General features: G+C 37.3%; 2 protein-coding genes across 4 annotated transcripts; one reads left to right on the top strand and one right to left on the bottom strand.

The window, feature by feature from the left end:
• Positions 1 to 602: 602 nt before the first annotated feature.
• LOC147177407 (uncharacterized) lies at positions 603 to 4,404 on the top strand. The gene is made up of 5 exons (XM_086071155.1): positions 603 to 793; positions 1,720 to 2,313; positions 2,440 to 2,514; positions 3,007 to 3,085; positions 3,171 to 4,404. Exons 1-5 carry the CDS (start codon positions 724 to 726, stop codon positions 3,343 to 3,345), a joined length of 993 nt encoding a protein of 330 aa, XP_085927281.1. The 5' UTR covers positions 603 to 723; the 3' UTR covers positions 3,346 to 4,404.
• On the bottom strand, positions 3,851 to 26,525 carry slc1a2a (solute carrier family 1 member 2a). 3 transcript variants are annotated; one of them, XM_086071154.1, is made up of 11 exons: positions 26,343 to 26,525; positions 16,166 to 16,305; positions 15,812 to 15,964; positions 14,777 to 15,027; positions 14,572 to 14,680; positions 14,338 to 14,464; positions 13,175 to 13,408; positions 11,457 to 11,651; positions 11,193 to 11,327; positions 7,312 to 7,522; positions 3,852 to 6,429 (listed from the first exon to the last, which is right to left on the bottom strand). In XM_086071154.1, exons 2-11 carry the CDS (start codon positions 16,293 to 16,295, stop codon positions 6,358 to 6,360), a joined length of 1,617 nt encoding a protein of 538 aa, XP_085927280.1. In that variant the 5' UTR covers positions 16,296 to 16,305; positions 26,343 to 26,525; the 3' UTR covers positions 3,852 to 6,357. The 3 variants fall into 3 exon arrangements, with proteins under 3 accessions (XP_085927277.1, XP_085927278.1, XP_085927280.1); XM_086071151.1 differs by having other exon boundaries at positions 3,851 to 6,429; positions 14,572 to 15,027; XM_086071152.1 differs by lacking the exon at positions 26,343 to 26,525 and adding an exon at positions 18,838 to 19,088 and having other exon boundaries at positions 3,851 to 6,429; positions 14,572 to 15,027.
• Positions 26,526 to 27,847: the final 1,322 nt, after the last annotated feature.

The raw sequence follows: 27,847 nt of genomic DNA, 5'->3' as shown, positions 1-27,847 counted from the left end.
GCAGGAATGTAAGGCAGTTGAACATACAAGCAGAGTGTGAGATACAGACAAAAAAATACAGTATACAGTATGTTCCTGGCAATCAATTCTTCCCAGTTCTGACTGCCTCTCATTGGATGGATGTCATATGACAGATTCAAGTACTAGAATGTTGAGACACGCACATTAGTCCTGCCCTTTGCGTCAGATATTTCACAATTTTAATAATTACACAATTGGAAAAAACGTTTGTATAGGAGGGAGGCACAGGGGGGTTCCAGACTCAATGTCCGTAATTGCCACTGTTTGTACATGGAATCCTTGGAAAAGATTTGTGTATAAAAAGTCTATCTTTCCTAATATAAAAATACTCACTTTTGAATGACACGTTTTTTTTAAATATTTGGCCCTCATGAGAAACCCCAAAATATTTACAGTACCTACACTACCTGAATTGTGAAGGGAAATTCTACACTACAGCAAATCATAACCACACAGTTTGAGTGTTCTCTGCTTTACAAGGAGGAAATGAGCATGGGAGATTTGTGACGAAGAGGGTGTGTCCACAGGTGTTCAAGCACTTGTGTTTGTGTGTTGGCAGTCATTGTTGTAATCGTGCAACACAAACCGGCTGTACATAAAAGGCCAAGTTGTGAATCATCAGATTGAAAGATTCAGATCACTCGGTGCGCACAATTTCAGCAGCACTGAAAATAAGTTTGATTTTCATTGTTTGGTTCAAGGATGACGACTCCTTATCTTTTGGGGATTTTTCTTGGACTTTGGGCCGTCGTTTATTCCACTCAGGTCAATTGTAAGTGTCAGTCCTTTTCTTTAATGTGCTTCTTTCTCACCCATTTATTATTATTATTATTATTTTTTACTTTCAGCAGGTGGCTGATCTAGTGATTTACTATTATTTAAATTGTTTTAAGTTGTTTTAACTATAAAATTATTGTAACTGGAAGTTTTAGGAGAATGAATCACTCAAAAGTAAAACATATTTTAATACTGTAACATACTGTTGTTAGTATACAGATCAAGCACACACTATCACTTTTAGAGATGTCACATCAGTCTTTAAATGTAATTTTAACTCCATAGAGAGTTGATACATTGGGTTGATCCTTGTCCTTCCCAGGATGTCTTTTTTCTTACCCGATGAGTCAGCACTCTCATCTCTACCACCTGAAATGCTCATAATAGTTCGTTCACTCTTTTTCAACGGTCTAAGCGTTGTGTTTCACTGTCGCAATGCAGGTTTTACTCGTAGCTTTGCATGTCGCACCAAAGCCTTTGTAAAATAAGATGAATTAATTCATGGCCTATAAAAGGGGGAATTGAAGAGAGAAAACAGGGAATACATACTTTTCAGCTCTGTATAATCTTACAGGAAACAGTTGAAAAGAGGGATATGAAAGTTCATTAATTCTAGTTTGTGATTTTGCATCCCCTTCTACATTTGAGTTACGTTCGCAGGGTGTGCCAAACGGGTGATTAACTGAAGCTCCAATGAAACTCCCTCTCAACCCACTCATATATGAGTAATCACCCAGGTTAATCATTACTGTCACACCTTAACAAAGAGACAACACAAGTTAATACAAGCATTTCAGGCTAAGCTTTCAACCCCCTTTATGGTCATAGATTACTTCTAAGAGAAAAACTTTCCATGTCAAGTCTGGTAGGTAAACATTTGTGGTGATCCTTGTATTTTATTTTTCCATCCCTTTCTCCCAGCTGTGACCCAAATTCCCATTAAAAGTGAGGAAGACGTGCTCAGAGAGGCTGTGACGGATGGCTTTCTTGTTGAACAATTTCTCCCCCCGTCACTCAGATCCGAATCACTTCAAGAAAACTCGACCACTCAACAGTCCAACCAAACATCCTCTGGCAGAGAAGATAGTCTTAATCAAACCCTGTTGGAGATCATTGACGGAAGCACATTAGGTGACAAGCTCTTCCAGCCCAGGGATGAAGGTTATTCAACCACAAGTGAAAGAGCTTTGTCAAGATCAAACTCATCTACCACCTTAAATCCTCACTCTGACAGGACCTCAAATGCAACACAGTCAAGTGACATCACAGAGCCCAGTGTGCCCTCTAAAACGGATGATTCTGAGAGTTTTTACTCAGGGTCTGGAAGTAGTGAGATCCTAGACCAGTATCCTACTCCACAAACCACTATGACCTACACTGGAAGTGACGGGGCAACATCATCTTTCATTAAAACTGGACATAAAGATGGAGATGAAGATTCGGGGTCAGGATCAGGATTTGGAATGCCGAAGGATAAAGGAAAAGCCAGAATCTTTGAAATTCCATCTGTCCAAGGTAAACATCCTTTATACAGTAGATCCATAATACCGCAAACGTAACAGATAAACGTTTTTTCTTTCTGTATTTTTTTTCTGTATTTTTTTTCCTGTATTTAAAAAAAAAAAAAAATTTACGTCCCAGGTGGTGAATTTTACCAAGTACCACAGTCTGATGATTCTGCTGCAACAGAGCAACACAAAGGGCATGAAACACCAGGTGACTTTCAAACAAATCCAAATTCCTGTTTTTTCTAAGACACTTTAATGTGGAAGTCAACACCCCAATTTTTTTGTCTGACAATACTATGTTCTATGCAGCCCCACTAGTCTAAATATGGTATTCTGATTAATATCTGTTTTTTATCCATCTCAGGGGCGGCCATTTTGCCACTTTGTTGATTGAAGATGACATCAATGTTCATCAGGTCTCAGGTAACAACCAGTTTCATAAGGTGAGCTCTGATTGGTTGTTGCCTGAGCTCTGAGCAACATTGATGTCATCTTCAGTCGACAAAGTGGCAAAATGGCCGCCCCCTGAAATAGATTTTAAAAAACGCTGGATTTTGCTTCATAACTCATATTCCAAAAATGTAATATTAATCAGACTAGTGAGGTCACATATGCTATATTATTGTCAGGAAATGTTTAAGGTTGACTTCCACTTTAAAAATGATGCATTTCAATAACTCAGTCTCTCCTCTATCATCAGATTGGATCATCATCTTGGGTTTTGTTGTTGGGGTTGCGGCCCTGGTGATGCTTTGTCTTGCTATCGCTACCAGAGACAAGTGAGACTTACATTGCTAAGAGTAAATATTGAAATGGTCATCTCCTAGCTGGTATAATCTGAAACATTCCTTTTTATTTTTTTAGGTGGAATGTGGGTCCGAGGCGAGCATCAAGTCCACAAACAAAAGTTGACTCCTCACAGCAGCAGAAGGCAGAGAATGAAGCGTTCCTGCGGAAAGATACACCCAAGGAAAACGGAAAGGTGGTGGAGTATACAGTTATCCCGTTGGATGATCTTCCAGATAACGAGTCACACTGAGACAAAAAAAATAATAATTATTTTTTTCCCAAAAATGTGCAGCTGTGCTGCCTCAGATGCAAGACAAACAATATACTCCAAGACATATTTGGATCCCAGGTGACAATCATAAATACTTTATAACTACATAAATACTCATTTATAATTCGTTAGTGCCATCAACTTTTTTTTTAACTGATCAAATCTGGTTAATGAAGCTGGTAACAATGTTTCTTCAATAACATCACATACTTCTGAGTAATATTCAAACAAGTGTTAATTATTGGCCTTTCTATAGGATAAAAAAAACAGCCAATATTTGATTACAGTGTCATTTATAATTATTAAGTGCCTTTTTTTTAACATTATTTTTGTATATTTTGTAATTATTGTATGTATATGTACTGTCATTTGCAAGATGCTATTATGATGACCTCCCCAAAATAATTATGAAAGCACTGAATCTACTTAAACAGCTTTTTAGGTGTTGCTATTCTGTATCATATGAAAAATGCTTTGAGAAATAAGCCCACCAGCATTTCATCAATAATTTATTTGTACATTTGATATTTTCATACACATATTAAAATATTACACAGTTTTTTTGGTATATTTTTTGCTTGACAAAGACTTCTGCTCTGCAGTTGTTTATCATGCTTGTGAATTCGGAGAGTCTAGGTCAAGATACATTACAATGGATGTTAGACACAAAAAAAGAAATAGAAAATATATGTTGAATTCACTAAATATTTCACATTTTCATTAAAAAGAAGAAAATAAAGAAATTACTACAGATCAGTCGACCAAGAACATTTACTGATCAGATCAATAATAGATTAAAGGGAACATCAAAGTGAGGTTTTACATTCAGATAATGTAAGTGTCTGATATTCAGTTGTGGACAATAAACCAGAATCAGGACAAATTTTTCACATCTTCCTTAAAGGTGCTATAATAATATTCCCGAAGCAATACAGCTCATTTCAGCATGTCACACTTTGGTTTTGAACCCTGATCTGTCCAATGTTTTTACTGAGAGTTGTGTTAGTCATGTATTTAATAAAATGCATACATACACAAGGGATGTTGTGTTCTTCCCTATTGCCTGTCAGCCAACAACATACAGTATCTCACTTGACCCTTTATGTACAAATCTACAGTTAGTACCTCGACAAGAAGGTGGCAAAAAGTTGTGAGACGTGCAGTTGAGTTATTCTGGTACCCGCCACATTTACGGAAATGACAACAAATTGCACAGTCAAAGTACTAATGTAGCCATTTTCATCAAGGGGTACAATGCTTGATGAAAATGGCCCAAACTAAACAATCTGCTGAGGTCTCACTACATGCAGACACTTAGCTGCCACGGACTTACAAAGGTGTTTCACGTTTCTCATGACTTGGAAAACAACCAAATATATAATCAAATAATTACACAATTCATTTAATAATTAGGGTCTGACTGTCTCCTAGATCATGATTGGGAGCGCTTACTTATTATTTTCATAATAAATAAAGTTCACAAACTGTGAAAATAATAACTAAATAAATAATTAAATAAATAAATACACCCTTAAACATACTTCTAACATTTTTAACTAAAAAAAGAAAGCACAGTAAAAACAATTCAAAGCTCTATACAAGTTTTTCACATTTATCTAAAGAGAATATATATACACAAAGTGCAAGGAGGCACTTTAAGCAATAATAGTTTTACATTAGCTGTTGCTTTCTTTAGACCAAAATAAATAAGTGAAATCGGAGATATTATACAATCAAATGCCGGAGACCGAATCATTTGTGCATGTGATTAACAAATATAATATTTTGTCACGGGACAAAAAAAGAAAGAGATGAGTGTGGATCAAATTCACGCAGAAGAGGAGGGCCCAGCCGTCCTCATTCCACCATTAAGATGGATACAAATAATTTCCTGAATTAATGGGGGTCCCAAATTAACTTGTATCTTGTAATTTCAACAACATGCTTACTGCACTATGCAGCTGATTTCTTGAAGGCAAGTTAAATATTTAACAACAACAAAAGAAAAAACAGTGAAAAATAAAGAAACACAAAACAATGCACTGGTTTGAATAGTGTGAGAGACATTTCTACTTTTTCTTCTTCACTGACTCTCATCTAATCTGCCATGTTTATCTTTTCTCTTCTGCGTTCAGAAAACAGCACACACTGTGTGAACACATTCCAGGTTTTTCCTGTAACTACTCGCAAAAATTCAATGTTTCAAACATTACAAAAATATTTATAAAACATGAACAAAATAACTTGGAGCGCACCCTCATGTCCTTGTTTGACAGCAACACATCATGCACTGGCTGTTGCCACAATTAGAGGCCACACCTTTCCCGCTTTAAGGTCTAAGACGTAAGCTTCGGCTTAGGTTTGCGTGGATGTGCGACATCACGGTGTAATCCAATTAGTCGAAAAGTAAAAGGTATTGCACCAGCTTGTCTTTGTATTGTAATATTGCAAAGAGAGATACTTTATTTTACATTCTGTACTCATTGACCATGTTTGCATTATAAGCGACAGTCACAAAGAAAATCGAAATGCTTTATTGCAACAACCACCTGTTACTGATAATAAGCAAAATTCACCGCTTAAAAACAATTCTCAAGCATTGACCTTAATATTTGTATCAACCCAATGATCAACTTTCCCATTATTTGCAGCTCTCTCTATGCAACACAAAGATGTTGAATATAAAAGTGAAATGAGATGTTACAAAAAGTTGAAGTCTGTATTCGACTAAGAATGAAGTTCGCAGCAGCACCAAGAAAGACCCAGAGACTTTTCACCCGAATAGTTGTTGGAACTTGTTAAATACACAATCTATCTGAGGTGATGTGAAGCTACTCAGATGGGTAGCTGATAAAAAAATGTAAAACGGGCAACTTTAGGATGTACAGTCTCTCTGGTTAATGCTGTTTGAGTGTCATTTTTATAGTTTTGTCATCAGAAGGTAAAAGCTTGTAGAACTCAGGATAAGGCGCAGCAGCTTCTGGGTCTGCTTTACTCGCATTTCCATGGTTCCTCTTCAACAAGACAGAAACCTGCAGTCTTGCCATTTTTGCCCATGGTGTCCTGAAAGCAATTATCAACAGTTTCTAACTAAGGGCCCAAGGCACCATTATAACAAACCATTAGTGGTTGGAGCAGAGAAGCCAAAAGTTCTTGACATTCAGGCCATTGTCCTCAGGGTGAATATTAATATGGGATTTGCCAATACATGTTTTTGAACACATCATGTAATGAAATACCAGACGTTTTATGGTAACAGGAATACATCAAAACAGGGTTAGCATTTTGAGTGTTGGCCATGTATTTAATGGATTCTCTGCCCAACCGAATTTTAATAGGCCAAATAATAAGAATTCAACTTCAGCATCATATGCAATGCAATATCACCACAAGGTTAACTACAGTTAGTGAAGGGTTAATTATTCTATTCATTATTGTGTAGTAATCATAGTGAAACAGCAGTCTTTATGTCATACCACGGGCAAAATGTATACTTTCAAATATGAAAATTTAAATGCAGTTTGGTTGGGGCTGCCTTGAATACATAAATACATGTCCAATTAATAGAATAAAACAGATTTCTTTCTGCGTGATATCTGACAACCACAAATAAATCAATGATACTTGTGTACAACATGATGCATAAGGAATGCAACAAACGTCCATTCAACTGGATGTGATACACAGAGAACTTTTTTCATTGTAAAAAAAAAAAGGGGACGTAATTTCATGAAGAACAAACTTAGCCTTTGGTTAACCTGGTACCACAAAAACTGCTTTTTCCTATGTTAAATGGTGAATGTGTCAATCCAGATTTTTTTTTTAATCTTCACCCACATTTACACATACACCAATAAAGGAAGTCACATAGACCAGACAAAAACAAACAGAGTCGGGGAGAATCGTCTACATACAAGTCTCTATATCCGTTAACATGAAATGTACCTTGCAGTCGTCTATCAGGATTGAATTGTGGTGAGCGTACACATTCTGGTTGGTGTTATTTTCAAAGAAGGACTTTGTTTTAGTCATCTCATAATCCTCCATCCGGGATTGTTGGGCATCAAAGGAGTCAAGCTCATCTTTGGAGAGGTAGTATACAATACCGGCTCCGTACGAGTCCCCAATCACATTGACTGAGGTACGGAAGCGATCCCTGCATGGCAATAAGAGGGAAGACAGCCCAGTTAGAAAGTCAGGAAAGGAAAGACATTTGACACAGGCCACTTGAAAATTACAGTGAAATATAGCATTTGAGTGGTAAAAGATGATGTTTTGGGCATGCGTGTCCATCTTAGAAGCTGTGTTAACTCGAATTGAGTAGCGAATTGGCCGTTAAAAATGAACGCAGAATGAGTATTTCCAGATTCGAGTCACATTGTGTCACAGCATTGTCACGTGGGAGGAGTGTGTGCGTCGTGGGAAGCCCCACTGAATTGGACACAACACACGGAAGTATTTATGTGTATGAGAATATATAGCCAGATAGCGAGCATTCGATGAGACTGTTAAGCAGTCAATGAAGCCCAGCTAGACAGTTTATCAATGCCTTTGTATTTGTTACTTTATTGATGGCCTCTCGGGCCATCACAGCAGCATACGAAGGGAGCTAGTTGGCCACTTGCATGCTGGAGCAGAGACAAATACCCAGGTTAGCATAGCACAAGCTATGAGCTTGTCCACACAGGTGGATGAGAAGTTCAGTAAATGGATGGATGGATGGATGTTTGGAAGAACACCCTGGTTACTGCCGCTCAGCAGTCTACGGCGAGGGATCCTGGAGGTTAAAGTAATTTATCCTAAACTAAAGGTTGATAAGTGCACTTCTTAACATTTACCATTATGATAACATTGGATTGTTCTTTTTTGGAGGGAGGAGGGGGACTATGATCGAGGATTTGGGCTACGAGTCCAGGCTTTAGTCAGAAAAGAAGAGGAGCAACATTTTAAATTAAAATTGAAAAAGTATGAGATTTCCCCTTTAATGCTGCGCGTGTACAAAAACGATCCAGTTGCTTCACCATGACAACTCGACAACTGTTCATGATGCCCTGGGCATCAGCCAGTTCCTCACCAAGAAAAACATTGCAGTGCAGGGAAAAAAAAAAACTACTCAAACTCAAGGGTGCCATCAAGGAGACCAGTTTTCAGTGTTGGAAATGTTACTTAATAAAAGTAATTAGTTATAGTAACTCATTAATTGCAAAAATTTTTTTTTAACAACAATTGAGTTGGTAATTGAATCATAATTAAAGTAACCAGACAAAGTAACAATTTTCTCTACTAAAATGTATATATATCGGTATATTAAATAATTTCAATTTTGTATTATTATTTTACATTATATTTACATTATTATTATATTATTATTATTATATTAATTTTATTTATTTGTTTGTATTTATGTATTTATTATTATTATTATTTAATTATGTCTGGGTTAGGTTTTCAGTGATGTTTGTGAATATCTATGTCACACAAATATCTCACTCCATAATGACAGATATGTGTACCACTGCCAAATACGACAGCAATCAGAATATATACAGTATATAGAAAAAATAATGGGTATATGGTGATTTGTAGCACATATGTGAGCTATATGTAATTTGTGGACAGTCTAGCACAGACAGTTAAGAGAAATACAATTGTTGGCTCTATAAATTACATTAGTCACGAAGTCTTGTAATGATTCTTGTCTTGATGGAACAGGATTTTCAGCGAATTGTTCTTCATTGCGGCCGTTTTTCAGCAGACTTCTAACAATATTATCTTGACCCAACGTCAGTCTTGTCACAGAAATCAGTTGCAGGCTACGGACGTGGACTCTTGCTAAAATGCTAACATGTTTATTGTGAAGGCACACTTCCCACGGCACCTCCAAAATAAAAGTCCCTACACATTCCAGCTGTCGCGACACCTTTATTGTGACGAGGTGCAACAACAATAGTGCACAAACAACATTTTCTTGAATGGACTCAGAGCAAGCTTTCTGCAAAAGCGCACACGATTGTGCAACCTACTATAAGCTTATTTTGAGCCTCAAAACTAATAAATCAATTGTAACGTAACGCATTTAACAATGATTAGGGCGTTTCAAATATGGGGAAAATAATTAGTTAGATTACTCAGTTTATGAAAAAGAACAGAGTTACTAACGCCATTATTCCAAATACTAGCTGTTTTGAAAATGTGGATAACATTAATATAGTAGAGGATCATGGAAGAATCCTTCCATGAGTGCATGAACGTATTTCAGAGAAGCGTTATATAGTTTGGAGTTGAAATATACTGTATCTTTTGTGACTTGAATACTGGAACTTTTCTGACACAGCTCGTACTTTAACTACGATACTCAATGGTGCATGGAGGTTTGCACAACTTCTTTCCACACGGGATTTGGAAAAGGCATTCGATCTCTCATGTGACCTGAAAGGAGTGCACCACTGGTACATGTTTGCTACTGCAGGTTATTCTCGCTGTGGAAATTGTTTACATTGGATGCAGGAATCCACCACAGCTGCTTTTTGTCATCACTTCTGCTCACTGTGTTTTTTATGGACAGCATTTCTTGGTGGCAGTGAGGCCAATTTGATGGCCTGAGGATTTACCCACTGCTATTTACAGATTATATGGTTCTGATGGCTTTATTGAGCTGTGACCTTTAAAGTTTACAGGGGCAGATGACAGCTGAGTGTGAGGCTGCTGGGTTGAGAATAAGAACTTTAAATCAGAGACAATGGTCGTGTGTCTAGGTCTGGTTCACGAGTGAGAGCGGTATGGACGATGAGATCGACAGTTGCACCATGTTACAAGCTTATAGGGACCAAGAGGACAAGCTGGCAAATACAAGCAGAAGAAACAGAATCAGTACATAACTTAATAATCCGAATGATTTATTATTTGTATTATTATTATTTGACTTCACCATTACCTGGCATTGACTCTTGTGTAGGTGTATACATGCTAATTGTCTACACATGCGGGTCATGTGTTCCGTGAATGTAAACACATAGGTATTGGATGTGCATCCCTTCAAATGTACATTACATGTAAAATTGTTAAGGCATAAGGGGATTCATCTGGTAGAGAGTCGCTTGGGGGCAAATGCACTTGGAGTAAGACCTTGGGGCAGACCGAGGTCAAAATGGAGGGACTGCACAGCTGGCCAGGGATAATCTCAGGGTCACCTATTATTGAGTGATGTTGGAAATTTGGCCAACAAAAACGCAAAAACTGTCATTTCAGTGATTTAGTCATATTGTTCAATAATTCAAGAATGATGTGGTAAAAGGAGTATCCCGCCATAAATATGAATGAGGCATCTAAGATTAATATGACATTTAAATTGCTTCTGTTGACTCTTGCCCTTTTAAAGATAATTGTCTGGAAACAGAGAAAGTGACATACTGCCTAACATTTAAAACGCGTCATATTAACATGACAAAAGGAAAAGATTAATTCTAAACATGTTCATTCCATTAAAACAGGAAGGAACCACTCCCAAAATTATATCATGAGCCAATTTGAAAAATTAAATGAGGATGCTTGAAGCTGTAATTGTGAAGTGTATGAAACTTTTGCTGCTACACATTTTTTGAGGATGGTGACAGATTTTAATGATGTCTTTTGGGAATTAAAAACTTGTGTTAACTGTAGTTTGAAACTTTTGCATTCAGTGCAGCACAAGTAAACAGGAAAAGTAAACAGGCTGATTATTAAATAAACACAAGGTTGATGTTAGAAAAAAGTATGCTTGATAGGAGTTGATAAGCAAAAAAAAGAAGAAGACATCTGTATAATATGATTTCAAGCGTTTTACTCACAGCAGCCAGTCGACAGCCACAAGGAGGCTGATGTCCTGAGTGGGCAGCCCCACTGCTGTTAGGATCAGCAGCATGGTTACGAGTCCAGCACTGGGGATACTGGCTGCTCCAACACTAGCCAGTGTTGCTGTCATACTGTAGAGGAACATACATTTGAGACTCAGAGGACAAATGATGGACGAAGGCACCCACTTGGTAAATGATATTGATGGTAATTGATGGTACTGACTTCCTAGTAGTTCACATGTGGTGTAGTATCCTTACCTGACAGTGACAATTTGGCCCCAGTCGAGATTAATTCCATTCATCTGAGCGATGAAGATGGCAGCCACGGCCTCGTAGAGTGCTGTGCCGTCCATGTTGATGGTGGCCCCAACAGGGAGGACGAAACGCGTTACTCTCTTGTCAATTTTCAGGTTCTCTTCTAAGCATCGGAACGTCACAGGCAAGGTTCCAGCGCTGTAGAAAGTTTTAAAAAACAAAACAAAGAAAAATATATATTAGCATCAGAGTTGCAAACTCAATATGGTTCACCATCTAAAGAATTCTACTTCATATTTTGTATTGTGCAACTAATGTAAGTGGGTCATAATTGTTGTGATGTTCCTTTGTTCTCTCAAACAATATTATTCTAAAATATTCAGATTTATTAATAATTATTTTGTTATACAAAAGCTAATATAGGCAATGACTTTATTGAGACTTCACTAAAATCATTCAAGAAGGGGTTATGGAGAGAAAAAACATCAGCTGTGACTCAACAGCTGCAATGTTTGTTTTGTCTGACAATTAGCACTTCTTGTAGATGGTGGAGCAGCGAGCTAGCAGGAACTTAAAAGGAGTGAGCTCACCTCAGGAGGGGAATGAGGGCATCTCATGTCATTAATAAAACACAGAGTAAATGAAAAATATCCCGCATGGAAACAAAGTTGGAAGTTGCTGCTGGCATGAATATTTCAGTTACGGCTTGAAACGAAAGTTCCTGTTGTTATTTGCTGTGTAGCCTTGGAAACAAGGTAATTGTGAAAGCACTATTTGTATTTGTATAAAAGAAAAAGAAAAAGTAACACTAACAGGCAACTTGTGCCACCCTACGGAGGCCCTCTGGTGCCAGGGTATGAAACTTTTTTGGTGTGCTGTACCCACAGTTTACTAATCTGTTCCCACAATTTACTCATCTGTACCCACAGTTTATGAATCTGTACCCGCAGTTTAGCAATCTGTACCCACAGTTTACTAATCTGTTCTCACAGTTTACTAATATGTACCCACAGTTTAGTAATCTGTTCCCACAGTTTAGTAATCTCTACCCATAGTTTAGCAATCTGCACCCACGGTTTAGCAACCTGATCCCACAGTTTAGTAATCTGTACCCACAGTTTAGTAATCTGTTCCCACAGTTAACTAAACTGTACGCACGGTTTAGCACGTCAATAGCAAACAAAGAAGAACACTCGAATATATAGATACAAATTTGATTTATTTGAAAACTGGAGTTGTGTTGAGTGTGAAACAGGCGAGAAGAGAAACTCCATGCCATTTTGGATTTGTGGAAATGAGGAGCAGGTTAAAATCAATGTTCTTTTTTTTTAATTGTAGGCAACAAGGAAACCAGCGGTTTCACCAATGCAAAACTGTGAAAACACTGCCATCTTCAAGCCAGAAAATGCAATTGCGGTTTAGGTTTTGATAATATAGGCTGATAGACGGAGCGCAACGGTAGAGCCAACTTCAGCGTCGCTGCTCATTTAAGTAATCCATGGGTACAGATTGCTAAACTGTGGGTACAGATTGTTAAAATGTGGGAACAGATGACTAAACTGTGGGAACAGATTAGTGAACTGTGGGTACAGATTACTAAACTGTGGGTACAGATTAGCAAAAAAATAAAAAATAAATGTCCTACCCTGGCACCAGAGGGACTCTGTACCACCCAGTGTCAGGTCACTTGAATCATTTTTGGAAAACAATTATTATAATACCTGGATGCTGTTCCAAGTGCTGTGACCCAAGCCTGGAACATTCCCATGAAGAACTTGAAAGGATTTTGTCTGACTATCACAAAGTATATTAGGGGAAGGAAGATGCCTCCATGGATGATGAGGCCCAATATCACAGTGATCATGTACATCCCCAGCTGTCGAGCAACCACTTCTAAATCAGCAATGGAGATGATTTTCCCACAGATTAGGCAAGCAATTCCAACAGGCGAGTACCTGAAACCCAAGAAGAAACACTGCACTTTTTAACCCTATAAAGCCCAACGTATCATATCAAATACAAGACATTTTGAGCCCACTATTCATCAGTATAATATTTTTTTTACCATTAAAACCCTGACGTATATGATCTGACACATGCATTGCACGGATAATCCATTAGAAGGCAGCATCACCTAGTTGATGGCTTTTCCGAAGATCGAACCAATTGAGAAAGGAGAGACATCTATACTTTAGTGGGAAATGTTCTTTTTGATTTTTGCAAATACTAATATGTTTGATATGTTATCATATTTTTGACAGTTATAAATGTACGAATTTAAAGCATTGTGACCGGATGTATCAAATATGACAAAGATCAAAAGTCCAATGTGGCAGTTGATTAAAAAAAAAAGAAAAAAAAAGAGAAAAAATAAAAAAAAGTTTGTTTGTTCAAAAGGACCAATAAATACTGAATTTTCTCTCATACATTTCATGGTTCAGGCTTTGTAGGGTTTTAATGGTAATAATAATAATAATAATGCATTGGATTTATATATTTCTAGACACTCAAAGACGCTTTACACTGGAATGGGTACATTATTCATGCACTCGACATATTCACACTGTGGTGTAGCTACAGCTGCCCTGGGGCAGGCTGACGGAAGCGTGGGTGCCAGTGTGCGCCTACGGCCCCCTCCGACCACCACCAAACATTTGTACCTTCTATACACCAGTGTGTGTAGCACTGGAGGCAATGTGTGTAAAGTGCCTTGCCCAAGGACACAACGGCAGGTGACTTGGGGAGAGCGAGTATCGAACAGCCGACCTTCTGGTTACTGAACGACCGTCTCTACACACTAAGCCACGGCCGAACATCAATAGTATGATGTAGTGTCAACTGTTCTTTTTCTGGCTTTATTTAGTTTTTTGAGTGATTCACTTACCACATAATTGCGCCAACAATCTTCATGATGATTTCATTCAAGACATTAAAGAACTCGAGCATAAGTTTGGCCTTCTCCCCCATTTTCCCCATGATGACACCAAAAGCAACAAAGAATCCAATCAAACCTTTGAGGAAAAAAACATGAATGCAAATGAAAAGTCAAGTCGGGCACTCAGAATGTAATCCCAATTTCCTTAGTACTTTTTTGTCTGGAGTAAGATCAATAACCTACCAAGGACATTCATCCCACCCTTGAACTGAAGTGACCTCTTGATGGTGAACTGTGGGGGTGCTTTGGTTCTGTTAGTGGGTACTTGCACTTTTGTGGTCACTGTTTGTATCTGCCCGAGAAACACAGTATACAAATTAGAATTAGGAAGAGATCCAAAGTTCAAGGCACTTGAAAGCAAATAAAACATTGAGGGTAGGAAATGTACCTGTTGGAAGCAGGCTTGGACCAAATTTTCCGGGAACAGATTTCGGATGAGGTCAAAGAGAGCATCCATACTGGAAACGTCGTCATTCTTCTTCCCCTGTCCAAGATTAGCTTTTAGCTTGGGGTTCCCAGGATGGATGAGCAGCACTAAGATCACCCCCAAGACTGCTGCAATCACTGTTGTTGACATGTAGTATACCATGGCTCTGGTGCCTAAGCGGCCACTAGATTTCGCATCCAAGCCAGCCAGTCCTGTTAGAGCAGAAATTTCACAAGAATGACACATAGTCACTTTGTTGTCATTGTCACCCTCTCTTCTTCTTGCTGTTGCAATTAATCGTGAGTTAACTATTGAAGTCATGCGATTAATTATGATTAAAAGTTGTAACTGCCTGACACCCCTAATTTTATAATAGACGTTTTTCAGTGATTATCCATGCATTCATTTTCTTCCACTTAAGGATCTGGCCGCATGGATCGGTATGGCAGAGTCTACTTTCAGAAGAGGTTTTCAACACTCACCTCCGGCATAACTTGCAGGGTGTCCTTCCAGCCACAGCTCCAGTGGCTGTCTCCCAGGACACCATGCAAATTCCGCCAGAGGTAGGGTTTGAAACTTCTTCTGACAATAGACTCTTTATTCCTATCAGCACAAGTGAAACTTTTCTTAAAGCCTTTTTTTTAGCCCCCTTTGGATGCATGTACTGTCGTGAAAATATGAATTAATCAAATGTTTATTTACCCATTATGCTACTAATGCAACAGATTTGCATTATTATTCTTTTTTAACAAAGTGAAATTAGAGGAATGAGATTTTAAATTGCATTTTGAGCTGGCAATATTCACACGGCCTACTTCATTATTTGAGGTTTGCTATATTCAATCTTTTAAAATACTTTTTGTAACCTCAAGCCCTTTATCCTGGTGTTTGCTGTTTCAGCTCAAGGCTCCAGACTCTAGGCTGCCTACCGCAGTCAAGAACACAGAACACACAAATTAGGCGGCATATATGCAGCCGCCACTTTCTTTTACCCACCTGTGACCAGACTTGAAACAACAAGAGGCAAAATAAGCATCTTCAACATCCTCATTAGGATCTCCCCCGGGAAGCTTATGATCACAATAACATCAGGAGGGAGAGGCGATATGTGCCGCAGCAGCATTCCAGCAATGGAACCCAGAAACACACCTGAATCAATCATACAGGACAAACAAACACATTTACAATGACAATATCAGAATAGGGTCACCGTTGCCTCACTACTATTGTTGAAGACATTGAATTGAAGAATCATAGTGACCACTGTACACTGCTATAGTTCTATCGATACAATCTTTGTTTTAGTTGCCAGATAGTGGACAATCAATATTAATATAACCATAAACCCACCAAGAATTGTCAGCGTTAGAACCATGTTCTTCATGATTTTATCACATATAACGTTGCATGTACTCTCAGTCGTGTCCACTGTGGGCTCCAGGTGGCCCTCATTTATCCTGACCTCCACTTGCTTCTGCATCTTGTTGGCACTGTGAAAGAAGAAAACAAGGAAAAGCTTTTCTCACAGTACGGTGAGAGGAGATGTGAACTATTTTGACATTTAAATTTGGTGAACAAAATCAACATATTTTTAATAAATGAAAATGAAATCAAAATAAAGCTATTTTAGTGGCCTTGTGCAACAGTGGGAAAACTGTCAAGGCTAGCTATTATTTACATTTTGTCATTCAGAAAGTTCTACACTGGCTGATGCACAATTTTTTTCAGTCAATGAGTTTAGCAGTAAGATAAGAGCAATGTCACACATATTCAACCTTCTACTGGCTATTATCAAGCTCAGAGGAAGTGCTATTCGTGCCAAGGACGGCAGTTAGATTCTTGCAATAAATAAAGAAGTACTCGTACATGCGCAGGCGACTGAATGGATTTTAAGACTGATCATGTACTGATGTTAAAAGTTTAGAATAAAAGTGCCAGTTATTTCGTATATATAATAGATGTGCAAAAAGGCCATTATAATAGCGTGATTTTCCACACACAGTACACAAATGCAATAACATTGCTGTGATTTTTCAAACATTACAGCATAAAGTTGATCAATGTGTGAAGCCTGTAAACGGTTATTGCCGCACAGAACAGTTCCTCTGCATTTCCAGTTTAGCTTCAGAAACAGCATTTTTACTTGACCCCTTAAATTCTCTACTGGATCGAGGTCTGGGGATGAGGCTTGTTTGTCAAGTGACTTGTTTGGGTTATTCGTTCTACTGAAATACAGATGGCATTTTGCCGTTGGTACAAGGCAACATGACTTCTTCATGTTTCGTAGTGAAATGAAACTGATCCACGATCCATAGTATACGATAAATCAGCCCAGTACCATAGTATGAGAAATATTCCCATATCATGGTGCTTGTGCGCCATACTCAACAGTATTTACACGGCACTGTGTATTCTGGCTTGAAGTCAGTGTTTGAGTTTGTCTGACGAACTGTCCCTAGAAGAATAATCTGGCTTTCATCAGTTCACAAAATGTTGTTCCATTTCTCTTAAGGCAAGCCAGTGTATTGCTTGGCAACATCTAACCACTTGAGCACATCTCGTTCTTAACAATTGTGCTTTGTGACGGCTTCTTGCTGATAGCTTGGCTTCACATAGGAGTCACATAGGAGGAGAAATGTTGAAGAATTGTGTAATGCGATCCAATCATCCTGGGCCAGAATAAAAGTTTGAAGGTGTTAGAAGTTGGTAGACTCCAAGCTTCACAGCAATTTTCAGAAACTACATTCATTTTGAATACAATGTGTAGAGTTTCCAATGCTGATGCATATTTGAAATGTCAAGTTATTATCTCTAACAATACACTGCTGTTACTGTTTTCCGAACACAACTCTTTGTTCAATGAGTTCCCTCCTTATTACTGATAACCATTCTTTCCATAAAGCTTTGCCGAAATAGATTTAGAAGTGTTTCCACACTCCAGCTAACTAACAAAAACGGATGAAAAGAACCTCGTGGCAGTCAGTATTTTATTTCTACCTACTTGAAAGTTCTAAGGTGTCTGTTTATGTTCATTTTGTTGTTTACAAATCTCACAGTTTACTGCTGACACAAGCTTTTCATCACGCTGCTTCATCTCACCACTGATGCAACATGTTGGTTTGTTATGGTTTGCTGGCTGTAAAGCCTCTTGGACTTAAAGATCAGCTCTCCCCTGTGCGGCCTTTAAATCTACTGTAGAGTACAGACGTTCACAGTTATGCAACCAATCTCATGTCATTGAGACGGTTGACCTTCTTGACTGGATCATTAGTTCTGGTAGCAAGTACAATATGGACACTATTTTGGTTTGAAAAGGTGAAATGATAAAATATTGACTTCAACTTGCAAAATGTGTGAGAAGTAGAAAAGGAAGAAATAGTAAGAACTGTGTAAACACCATACTGGTTAGTTGAGGTTTGATTAAATATCAAATCAACAACTACTGAAGAAATGTCTGTGTGATATGACTGTAGAAACATTTAAGGTAAAGAGCGAACCTGCCAAGCCAATCACGTCTGTCTGATACAGAGTGCTCCAGCATTAATGAGGCTTAAGTCTTTACAAGAGGATAAAATTAGCACCTCCAGCAAACAAGTAATTGTGTTACGTAACGGAAAAGGGGCTTCCCGGGAAAAGTCAAGGTGCCACCAAGGTGTGACTGGTGAATGTAATGGAGAAGATTACCACTTTGAAGTTTTGCTGTAAAAAGAGATGAGAGAAATGCTTTCCATTGCAGCTTTTGCTAAAAGTGCCAAAACACTTAAAACGTTATAAAAACAATGACAGAAACAGTGAAGTTCATTTCATCTTCGAATGCATAAATAGCTTGATGACTGTAAATGTGCTACAAATTGGAAATATGTTACCATAGCAAACAAAGGTACTCAGCCTGACTAATAAATCATCAATGAACTCAAGCTGTCCAACAATAGTTTTAAAGAATATAAACACTTGCAATTTTTGCATGGCTCATCACATTACAACATCATTATATGCAACACATTGATTCCAAATGCACTCACCTGTTGCTTTGCGAGCTGTTAAGAATGTAAATTGTATTTGAGAGTGACTGCACTGCTATCCGTCAGGTGAACATGAACAAAGCCATGGCTTGTTTGTTAGTAAATCCAATTAGAAGCCCCAAAACAAAATTTATTTTCTCTCTCTCTTCAGAATGGTTTTTTTCAGCCTTGAAAAAGTTGCAGAACACTTCCTATTCCGCATGCAAAATATATCCAGATTCTCAGATGCTTGCATAGGCGGTTGCAGAGACTTGCAGAAAGGTAAACTGGCTTTCCTGAAGCTCTGACAGAATACAACCAGACAAAATGGGTGGAGTCAACCTTCCAAGATTAGTGGTAGAACGCAATCCTTGCTGCTGTTATTATTTTTTTATTGTTAGTTCTGTCCCCTTTAACAATAAGTATGAACATAAGTTGTTTAGAATTTCTCCAAACACATTTATAGACTAATAAAACCAAAACATATTGCCTTAGTGACAAAAATATTTTTCATCTTATGATGTTTTTATGCGTTGCAGTCTTGTAAAAGTAGGTAGAAAAAGGCTAGCATAAATATTCCACACTGCAACTTGATAAGCAATTCGTAATGTTGATGTTGATAGTTATGTTTTTGAGAGAGGAACATGTCAATCCTATGTGAAACCATGAATCTCTATGAATATTACTTCCACTAACAGCCCTTGAATAAAAACATGACAAAGCTTTTTCCATGCTAAAAACGTTGGCTTGTGCAGGATTCAGGCTCGTATTATACAGATCTCCAATATGAAGTTCATCATCATTTTGACACACGTTTGTCAATTATTTACACAGGAACATTATCTTAAGCTTTGTAAATAGCAGTATTGGAGCATATAAATGATAACTGTATTTTATAAACCCACAATGCTGAGGAATAAAGTATAAAAACTAATTAAATTCCATCCATCCATTTTATAATCTATAGTCTTGTCTTCATTGAATGAGCTGTAGTCCATCCCAGTGGACTTTGGGTAAAACACAGGACACACCTTGGATTGGTCACCAGTCAATCCGGGGCTCATATAGATAAACGTCCTTCCACACACTCACGTTCTCTTCAATGAATGAATGTAATAAAGCCGTGTTTTCTCCTACAGTGAAACCATCCTTAAATATAATTTTGTACAAAATGCTGGAGCTTGATAGTTGCATGAGGGAAGAAAAACCTCACCAGGTTTATGTAGTAGACATACAGATTAAGCACTGTTAAATGAAAATGCAATTGAATATCTAAATTACTCCTGCACTTTGAGTACAGAGATTAACAATCAGTTTTCAATAAAGCAAGAATAATGTGTAATGGTCACTGAAGTAACTTCAAACTCACAAAGACAAAGAAAATCAGATTACTTTTTTGGTGGTCCTTCCAAATTATTTTACTAACAAATTCATGAAATTGGCCAGTACAAAATTATCACCTGTTTCTTTAACTTCATATTTTTTTGCACAACTCCATGCAAACACTGCAATCCAACAATTTCTGTAGCTCTATTTCGCCCACTACTGTGAGCAACTTGCTCCAACTGTTGGGTTTAATAGCTGCCTTCATGCTTCAGCTCCTTCCACAGATCTTCAACAGGATTTAGATCAGGGATAACTGAAGGCCACAACAAAACAGTCCAATGATTTGTTCTTATTCATTCTTGTACCCTGTCCAGATTCATTGTTGCATCTCTAAACTGAGCGGATGTCACTTGCCAAAAAGCTTCAGTTTTGTCTCATATCCAGAGAACATTCCCAGAGTAGGTTTAATGTTTTGTTTATTTACTTGTTTATTTTGGGGTAATTGGTAATTGGTAGCAGTGGCGGCTGGTCAATAGAGGGTGCAAGGGTGATGCCCTACCTCACATTGTTGTCAGTGTCACCATATTACTTTTTCTTGAAGATATATATATATATATATATATATATTTTATTTTTTTTATTATTTTTTTTTTTATTATTATTATTTTTAAATTACACATTTCAAGTCTGAGGCGCAGACATTTCATACTTTTGTTAACATTCCAACGCCCTAACTCGATGACATCACATCCAACTGGCAACTTGGTCTCCAAAGATGTCGGTGCCTAGATAACTATAGATATCGCAAAGAATATGTAAACATAATAAAAATTGAAAGAAAGGAAATATTATTCTAGATAGCACAGTATATGTGTTGAAAGACAGTAGGAAGAAATACAAAACGTATCGAGTCCTACTGCTACAAATTATTACTTTATAATGTTAATACGATAGTAGGTTAAAATCATGTACAGTAATGTAAAAAAAAAACATGCCCCTCTTTGAGCTAAACTTGCTAAACTCTCGCTAATGTATTGATTCACAGAATGTACGGTTAGACATATACATATATGTACAAACAAACGTATGTACATATACAAACATATTCATACACACATGCACATATATAATGCATTATGTACAGTATACGCTCATATGCCAATATATGTCATTTAACCCTCGCACCCCTACATCACTCAAGCAAACATCCAGAACTTCTGGCATTTCGGCAGTTTCTCATGTTTATACTGGACGTATATATTTTTCAGGGCTATATTTTTAAACCCTTTTTGGAGTATAGCGAGTGATTCACACTTTTTTTTAAATTCTGTTTAATAATTATATATAATATATACATTTGCTTTATCTTTTTTTTTAAGACATGTGTGCCTCTTAAAGCACAACAACCCTCTCTGATTTTGAACAGCTTATGAGTACTGTGGCAAAGTTGGTTATTGTATGTTTGACATTATTTGTGCTGTTTTGAATTTAACTAAGTCATATGATTTGTGAGTGTTTAATTTTTAAATTTTAAAACAATTAATTGTTTGGTCTTATATAATGTGAACATTTAATAATTCATATAGCTCTTTTTGGTTGTTTCAAGATGGGCTGAGTGTGATTTTCAATGTACAGTAGTTTTGCACCAACAAGAATGCATTAGTTTTATTTGCTCATTCTGTTTCAATTGCATTGACTATGATTTTGATTTGGTGTTTAATTTGCCCGATGCCAAAGACTATAAATTCACTTTTTTTTAATTCAAAGATAATCTGTTTGTGTTGAACCACTTTTTAAATATATTTAGTTATTTTTTCCACACTAGCCAGAAGCTGCTTGAGATTTTCTCCAGTGCAGTATAACGTTGTGTCAGCAGCAAATTGAACCATTTTCTTTTACTACTTTCATCAAAATCTCAATGAGGCTGTGGAATGCAACTCAGGAGGCCAATTTAAAGCCAGTTGCACCGGTGAATATGAAATCGGGCATATTCCAAGTAGATGTTCCGTCCCTGTTGCTGTTCTGCATAGGCCTGAACACACTCAGTCAGGTCATAACCGAGAATGGCTTTGAGTATTGGTTCAGAAGTGGAACAATCAGCCACCTACCTCCTCTCCATGGATGGCATCAAGCTGTATGCCAATGTGACATTGACTCCCTGATTCACATTACAAGGATATACTGCAGTGACATCAGAATGTCATTTGGACTCGCAAAGTGTGGACAAATGATATCTAGACGAGGGAAGATGATCACAAGTGAAGGGATTGAACTCGGCCTCCCTGAAGGCAGCATAAAAGATGTGCAGGACAACTACAAATACGTTGGGGGGCTAACTAGTGAGCGTCACAGGAGAAAACTAAACGGACAACATGAGCATAATTATTTCACGTTTACATATGACATGGAGCCCAGTAAAAAAGAAGTTGATAGCTCTAAATATTGTCAAAGTGATACATTGCAAGGCATTTATATACTGTAGCTGTTGTGATATATGAACATATGAATGACACATTCAAATGCGTTCTGTTGTCACTGCCATATGTACTTGGAGGTAGAATATGTATGTTTTACTCATCGAGTGACAGTGTATCTATCACATGACAACTTTCAGTGATGAAACTTCACAATAAGAAAGCATTACAGCAACATTAGCTCTCAATTTCCAAGTTCCCCACGAAAAAGGCTTTTCAGCGGAAGGTTGACATTGTGACAGGGCCTGCAATCTAAGCCCTCATTTTGTTGACAGCTTTAATTTACTTGTCAACCAATGCCACAACAAAAAGGAGGCAACATATTCATACCTGACATGTCCCAGGAGTGCTAAATAGTCTTTGCAGGATTTTCTTGACATTATCAGCAATAATTATTAACTTTTTTTTCATTCATGTTATGTTCTGTCACAGTGATAGTTTAGTTGTTACATATTTATCCCATAGGTAAAGTTTTGTTATCACCTACTCTGATTGGCTAATGTGTAAAAAGAGCGGGTTCTTGGGGTAATCTTTAGGTTTCACATAACTCTTGTAAACGATGAACAATGGCAAAGAGGAGTTCCAGTGCTTACTTTCTCCCCATTAAACCTCATGTGCCAGAGGAGATAAATTCTGATAATGAGTCCAAATCGTTTTATGAGACAACGGTCATGGCAAAAAAAAAAAAAAGGCAGGAAATTCTGTTTAGGGGGGACTCGCTGCATATCATCAGTGAATAAGTTTGCAAGTTGATTTACGGAGTGACATTTGGAGAGAAACTTGTTTGGGGAAAAAAATGGAAAATGGATTTAAAGTCATGTAAATTATTTGCAAACAAAAACACATTTGCAAACAAAAATGATGGGTTTGATTTTTTTTTTTTATGCATTGTGTGTGATGTAAGTGTATATCGTTTTGAAGCAGACTATCATTAGTGTGAATGTTTGTCACTTAGCGTTCACACAATCATATGTGAACGAGCCATGACTGATCACTGGTCAGAGACATCAGCAGTCAGAGATTAGACAGTGAGAAAACAGTCACGCTCTGAGCACATGGCAAAGCATTTGTCCATGCAATTTCACACCTCACTCCGCCTTTCCCCTGTGCACTCCACCACACCAAGCCGACCTCATGCTGCAACACCTGACAACACACACCACGCTTAGACAGCAGGTGTCTATAATTAACTAATCCGTCCTGAGCCATCCTAATCCAGCACACACAGAGATGGATCAGACACAGTCAGAAGAACGGGGCTGCGGGTATAATATTTTACAGCATAGTTCCTTCAATCAAAGAAAACACCTATTTCACCTCACAGTTGAAATTCAAATTGCATCATTATGATTTTAGAGCTATATATTAAAACTGGTACAAATTGAGTGCCACAAGCTATGCTAAATTCCCATTATTATGTGGGTAAACTGCATGAACTTTTCTGGACATGATGTTTCTGAGATCTTTGTATTGCATTGCACAAATTGCGGGAATGATGACAACATATGATATTTGGATTCTTTATTATTGTTTTTATTTTTCTCTTCACTTTTTCAATGTACTTCTACTTCCACATATAGCTTTCAATTTTCACCTTTAAAAAAAAATCCAATTATATTTAGTTTTCGCACAATTTAACGTTATCAAACTATCCCCATTCATTTTTAATGGGAAACTTCCTAAGCCCTCTTCCTTACGTACATCAGCATCATCATTGCCAGGTGTTTGATACTGCTGAGTGGCACAGTTGGTAAAGTGCATTGTCCAGTAACCAGGAGGTCGTGGCTTCAAATCCCACCTCCGAATGTACGTTGCAAATGTATCCATGGCCATTATGCTCAATGATATACATGCTTATCAACTGACTTTCACATCAGACAATGCATTATAATTTCGTTGAAATTATTTAATGCGTGTGTCCCCATTCAGCTTTGTTTTTTTTCCTAGCATTATGATACATTATTCAATATAAATACGAAGTAAGCCCTGAATTTTAGTTAGCTAAATGGTTAGTGCACTTCCCTTCCACTGTGGAGAACCTGTTTCAAATCCCAGCTAGACCAGATAAGTTTGAACATTTGAATAATAATTGTTGTGTCATTATTTAGCATCCATTATATTTAATGTAATTTCTCATTATTAAGTTTTTTTCCTCTATGTTAATCTCTTCTATATTGAAAATTCAAGTTTTTTGTAAACTGTGTTATTCAATACAATTACATACAATGTCACAGATACTTTTAATTTCATAATGGAACAGTGGTTAATGCACCTGACAAGCAAAAACATACAATTACAATTTACAATAGCCTTTTTATTTGACCATTTATGACTGATTTTTTTTGGGGTGTTTTTAGGTGGCAGTATCAATTCAAAAGTCAATTTTATGCATTCAGCAGCTCTATCATTCATTCTATTCAATATCATCTAATATAATTGTTATAATATAGCATTCCACATGCGTTCAAATGTTAGCATTCAGCTTTCAGCATTCACATGCAATTTCTCCAGCAATTGGACGTGTAATTTGATTTTGTGTTTTTAACTTGCTAATTTGTCCCAATAATGATTAAAATCATCAATGAACTTGAGTTATGTTTATTTGTGCTGCTTTATTCGCTTGGCATATGCTAGCCCTTTTAGCAAATGTTGTTGTTTTTATTCTTGAATTCTGAAACATAAAACCATTTTCCAGGTGGAGATACCTGATGTGTTTTGTTGTAGATGGGTCTGATCCATGGTGACTTACTGTGCCAGTGACAAATGCTTTGCTTACTGTAAATGGAGCTAATGAGTGTGATTATGGCACGTAATAACCAAGACTAACAAATTACAATCCAACAAAGAACCACAAAGAAAAAAAGGACCAAATCAAAGTAACAGAATCTCAAATTCATGGACAATAAAACCTAGTACTAAAGTAAAAAATTAAAAATTAAAAAATCAATGGATGTAAAACTTTTAGTACAATTATTTTTCTTACACTAACTCTAGTCTATGCTAATGATTGTATGCAGTGTTAATGGTGTACAGAGATGCTATACATGTAGACCAAAAATCTAATTAACGTTGATAAAATTAAAAGTAATGCTACTAGTACAGTATTACACTGTGTGTTGCAATGTAAACTAATCAATTTGGAATAAAATTATGTTCCACCATGTTTTGCCATGTTGAAGTTTTAATGAAATATATATATCAAAAAGCACTTTATGATAATAACCGTTCCGTTACAATGATATTTCAATATGGATTCATTTCTATCTTCTGGCAAACATGGAGTGTAATAAAGATTAACAGATCTTTGCTCTGCCTAAAGAAATTCTATTAGGCGCAAAAAGAACACCACCTTCACTTTACCATTGACATTTGTGGACTATTAGCCAAGTATATATCTTTTTTTTTAACTTGATGATCTCATCGGTAAGCATTTACTAGTTTCCTGATTTAACCTGCTCTTAAACCTTTACTCAGTGGGGGAGTGCAGACATGTGTACCTTCAAAGTTCAGGTATATTTAATACTGTGCTTCAATATGCTACACTTGATATACCTAGTACCTAGTTTCCTACATGAATGTAGGAAAAATTTAACTATATTGCATTTGATATATCCAGACGGCATCACTTCACTAATGCAAGCTCACATATTGCCAGATTAACAATTTGTGGGAGAAACCTGCTTGCTGCTTATACGTATGCAGAAACTCCCAAGGAAACTTGCTCACCTGTTGGGTGTCTTGTCTTCTTCCAATTTGTAGATTTTTCAACTTAAGATATGTGCAACTGCTTTCTAAGATGTTTGGCTAATGTTTGGCAGTTATTATTATTAATAATACAAGTAATGATGTAGCTGATGTAGCAGGTCCCTCTGAAAATGTCTGCTACAGAGATCCTTGCACCTCCCCACTTGCAAGCTCCAATGAGTGTGTATACACTTCTCCAGCACATGCGCTTTGCGTACCCTGATGCTTAGACAGAGGGTGGAGAGTTCAAACGTGGGAACAGTAGGTACATCTTCTTAGGTCTCCAACGGGTGTTCTTCACAATAAATCAGGAGACTTTCACACCAATTTGTGCCAGAAAGATGAAGAGTTTAAATAGCACAGGACCCTGACAAAATAAATTGGTATGCTAAATTTAAATAAATTATTAAATATAATCTTATTGCACAATCATAATTGTAATTTTTATTTGTGGTTATATGCTTTGTATTTAGTACTAACACATCTACTGCAAAAACGATATGTGTTAAATCAATAAACTTCCAGCCCTATGCTATGCATACCTATTTTCTCTGCAAGTTGCAGATTTTGGCAAAATTCCGTTTCATTGTTTGATTGCTCTGTCTTAGCATCCTCCTCAACGCCGCAAAGGAACGCAGCAGGTGTCGGCATCTTAAGAGTAAGAGCTATGTTTAGCAAATCCTCTCAGTGTGTTCCTCAATGACAGCACGTTGGACAGTCTGCATAGGAACTCACGAACGCCTGACCTCACATGTAAACATGCCTTGACGCACACATACTGTACATATTTACATTTAGGCATAAAAACGAACCACTTGCTACTACTCTCATGCTCAAATTGTTCTTTGATAAACCGACAAGCCTCTGCAAGATAAAAAATCCTCATAAACGCAGAAACATGAGAACAAAACGCATACACGACCAGAGAACCAGAAAGCCCACATGCACAATGAAACAACTCAAACAAGGCCAGCCAGACAACGAATTGAGATAATTAATCACAATAACGCAACATGTACTGTTTTGGAGATTGCATGGCACTCTTTCATGGAAGCTGCAAAAAAATGACCAGTGCTCTCCATTTCTACACTCCATTTAGTGACCCTGAGACTGCTGAATGAAGGCTTACTCACATTTCTATCAAATGTGTGTCTCGTAGTTGCGCTGAACATCCTGTTGGAGTTATTAATAAGACATTTGAGCAGATTCAATTTGAATGCAAAAGAGACAGGCAGACAGCCTCTTTAATAACCACGGACATGGACTTTGGCTAGCGGTCATGCAGAGATGTGATCCCAACCCGCAAAACAACATTAATAGCAATCCGCCATTTGGATTTCTACAAATTCTATGAGGATTTCTAGATATTCATTAGCTGTGTTTAAAAGGTTTAAGGTTCCAAGAATAGTAGAAAACTGTGATTCTTGCACCCAATGGTCAAAACACTTACAGACAATTTATCCACAAGTATAATTTTCCATAGAAAT

The sequence above is a fragment of the Leptonotus elevatus genome, chromosome 3 (genome assembly GCF_054856555.1).
Source record: "Leptonotus elevatus isolate MCC_2025b chromosome 3, RoL_Lele_1.0, whole genome shotgun sequence".
Classification (NCBI taxonomy): Eukaryota; Metazoa; Chordata; class Actinopteri; order Syngnathiformes; family Syngnathidae; genus Leptonotus; species Leptonotus elevatus.
The sequence above is the reverse complement of the archived record's forward strand: the minus strand, read 5'-3'. Positions and strand labels throughout refer to the sequence as shown.

Bases quoted from the DNA above. Each gene is read 5' to 3' on its own strand.
- LOC147177407 (XM_086071155.1), top strand. From the start codon at position 724: ATGACGACTCCTTATCTTTTGGGGATTTTTCTTGGACTTTGGGCCGTC. The intron at 2,314-2,439 runs GTAAACATCCTT...TTTACGTCCCAG, and splicing joins TGAAATTCCATCTGTCCAAG to GTGGTGAATTTTACCAAGTA. The intron at 3,086-3,170 runs GTGAGACTTACA...TTATTTTTTTAG, and splicing joins GCTATCGCTACCAGAGACAA to GTGGAATGTGGGTCCGAGGC.
- slc1a2a (XM_086071151.1), bottom strand. From the start codon at position 16,295: ATGCAGAAGCAAGTGGAGGTCAGGATAAATGAGGGCCACCTGGAGCCC. The intron at 14,465-14,571 runs GTAGGTTATTGA...TTTTCCTCAAAG, and splicing joins GGGTGGGATGAATGTCCTTG to GTTTGATTGGATTCTTTGTT. The intron at 7,523-11,192 runs GTGAGTAAAACG...ATTGCCATGCAG, and splicing joins GTGGCTGTCGACTGGCTGCT to GGATCGCTTCCGTACCTCAG.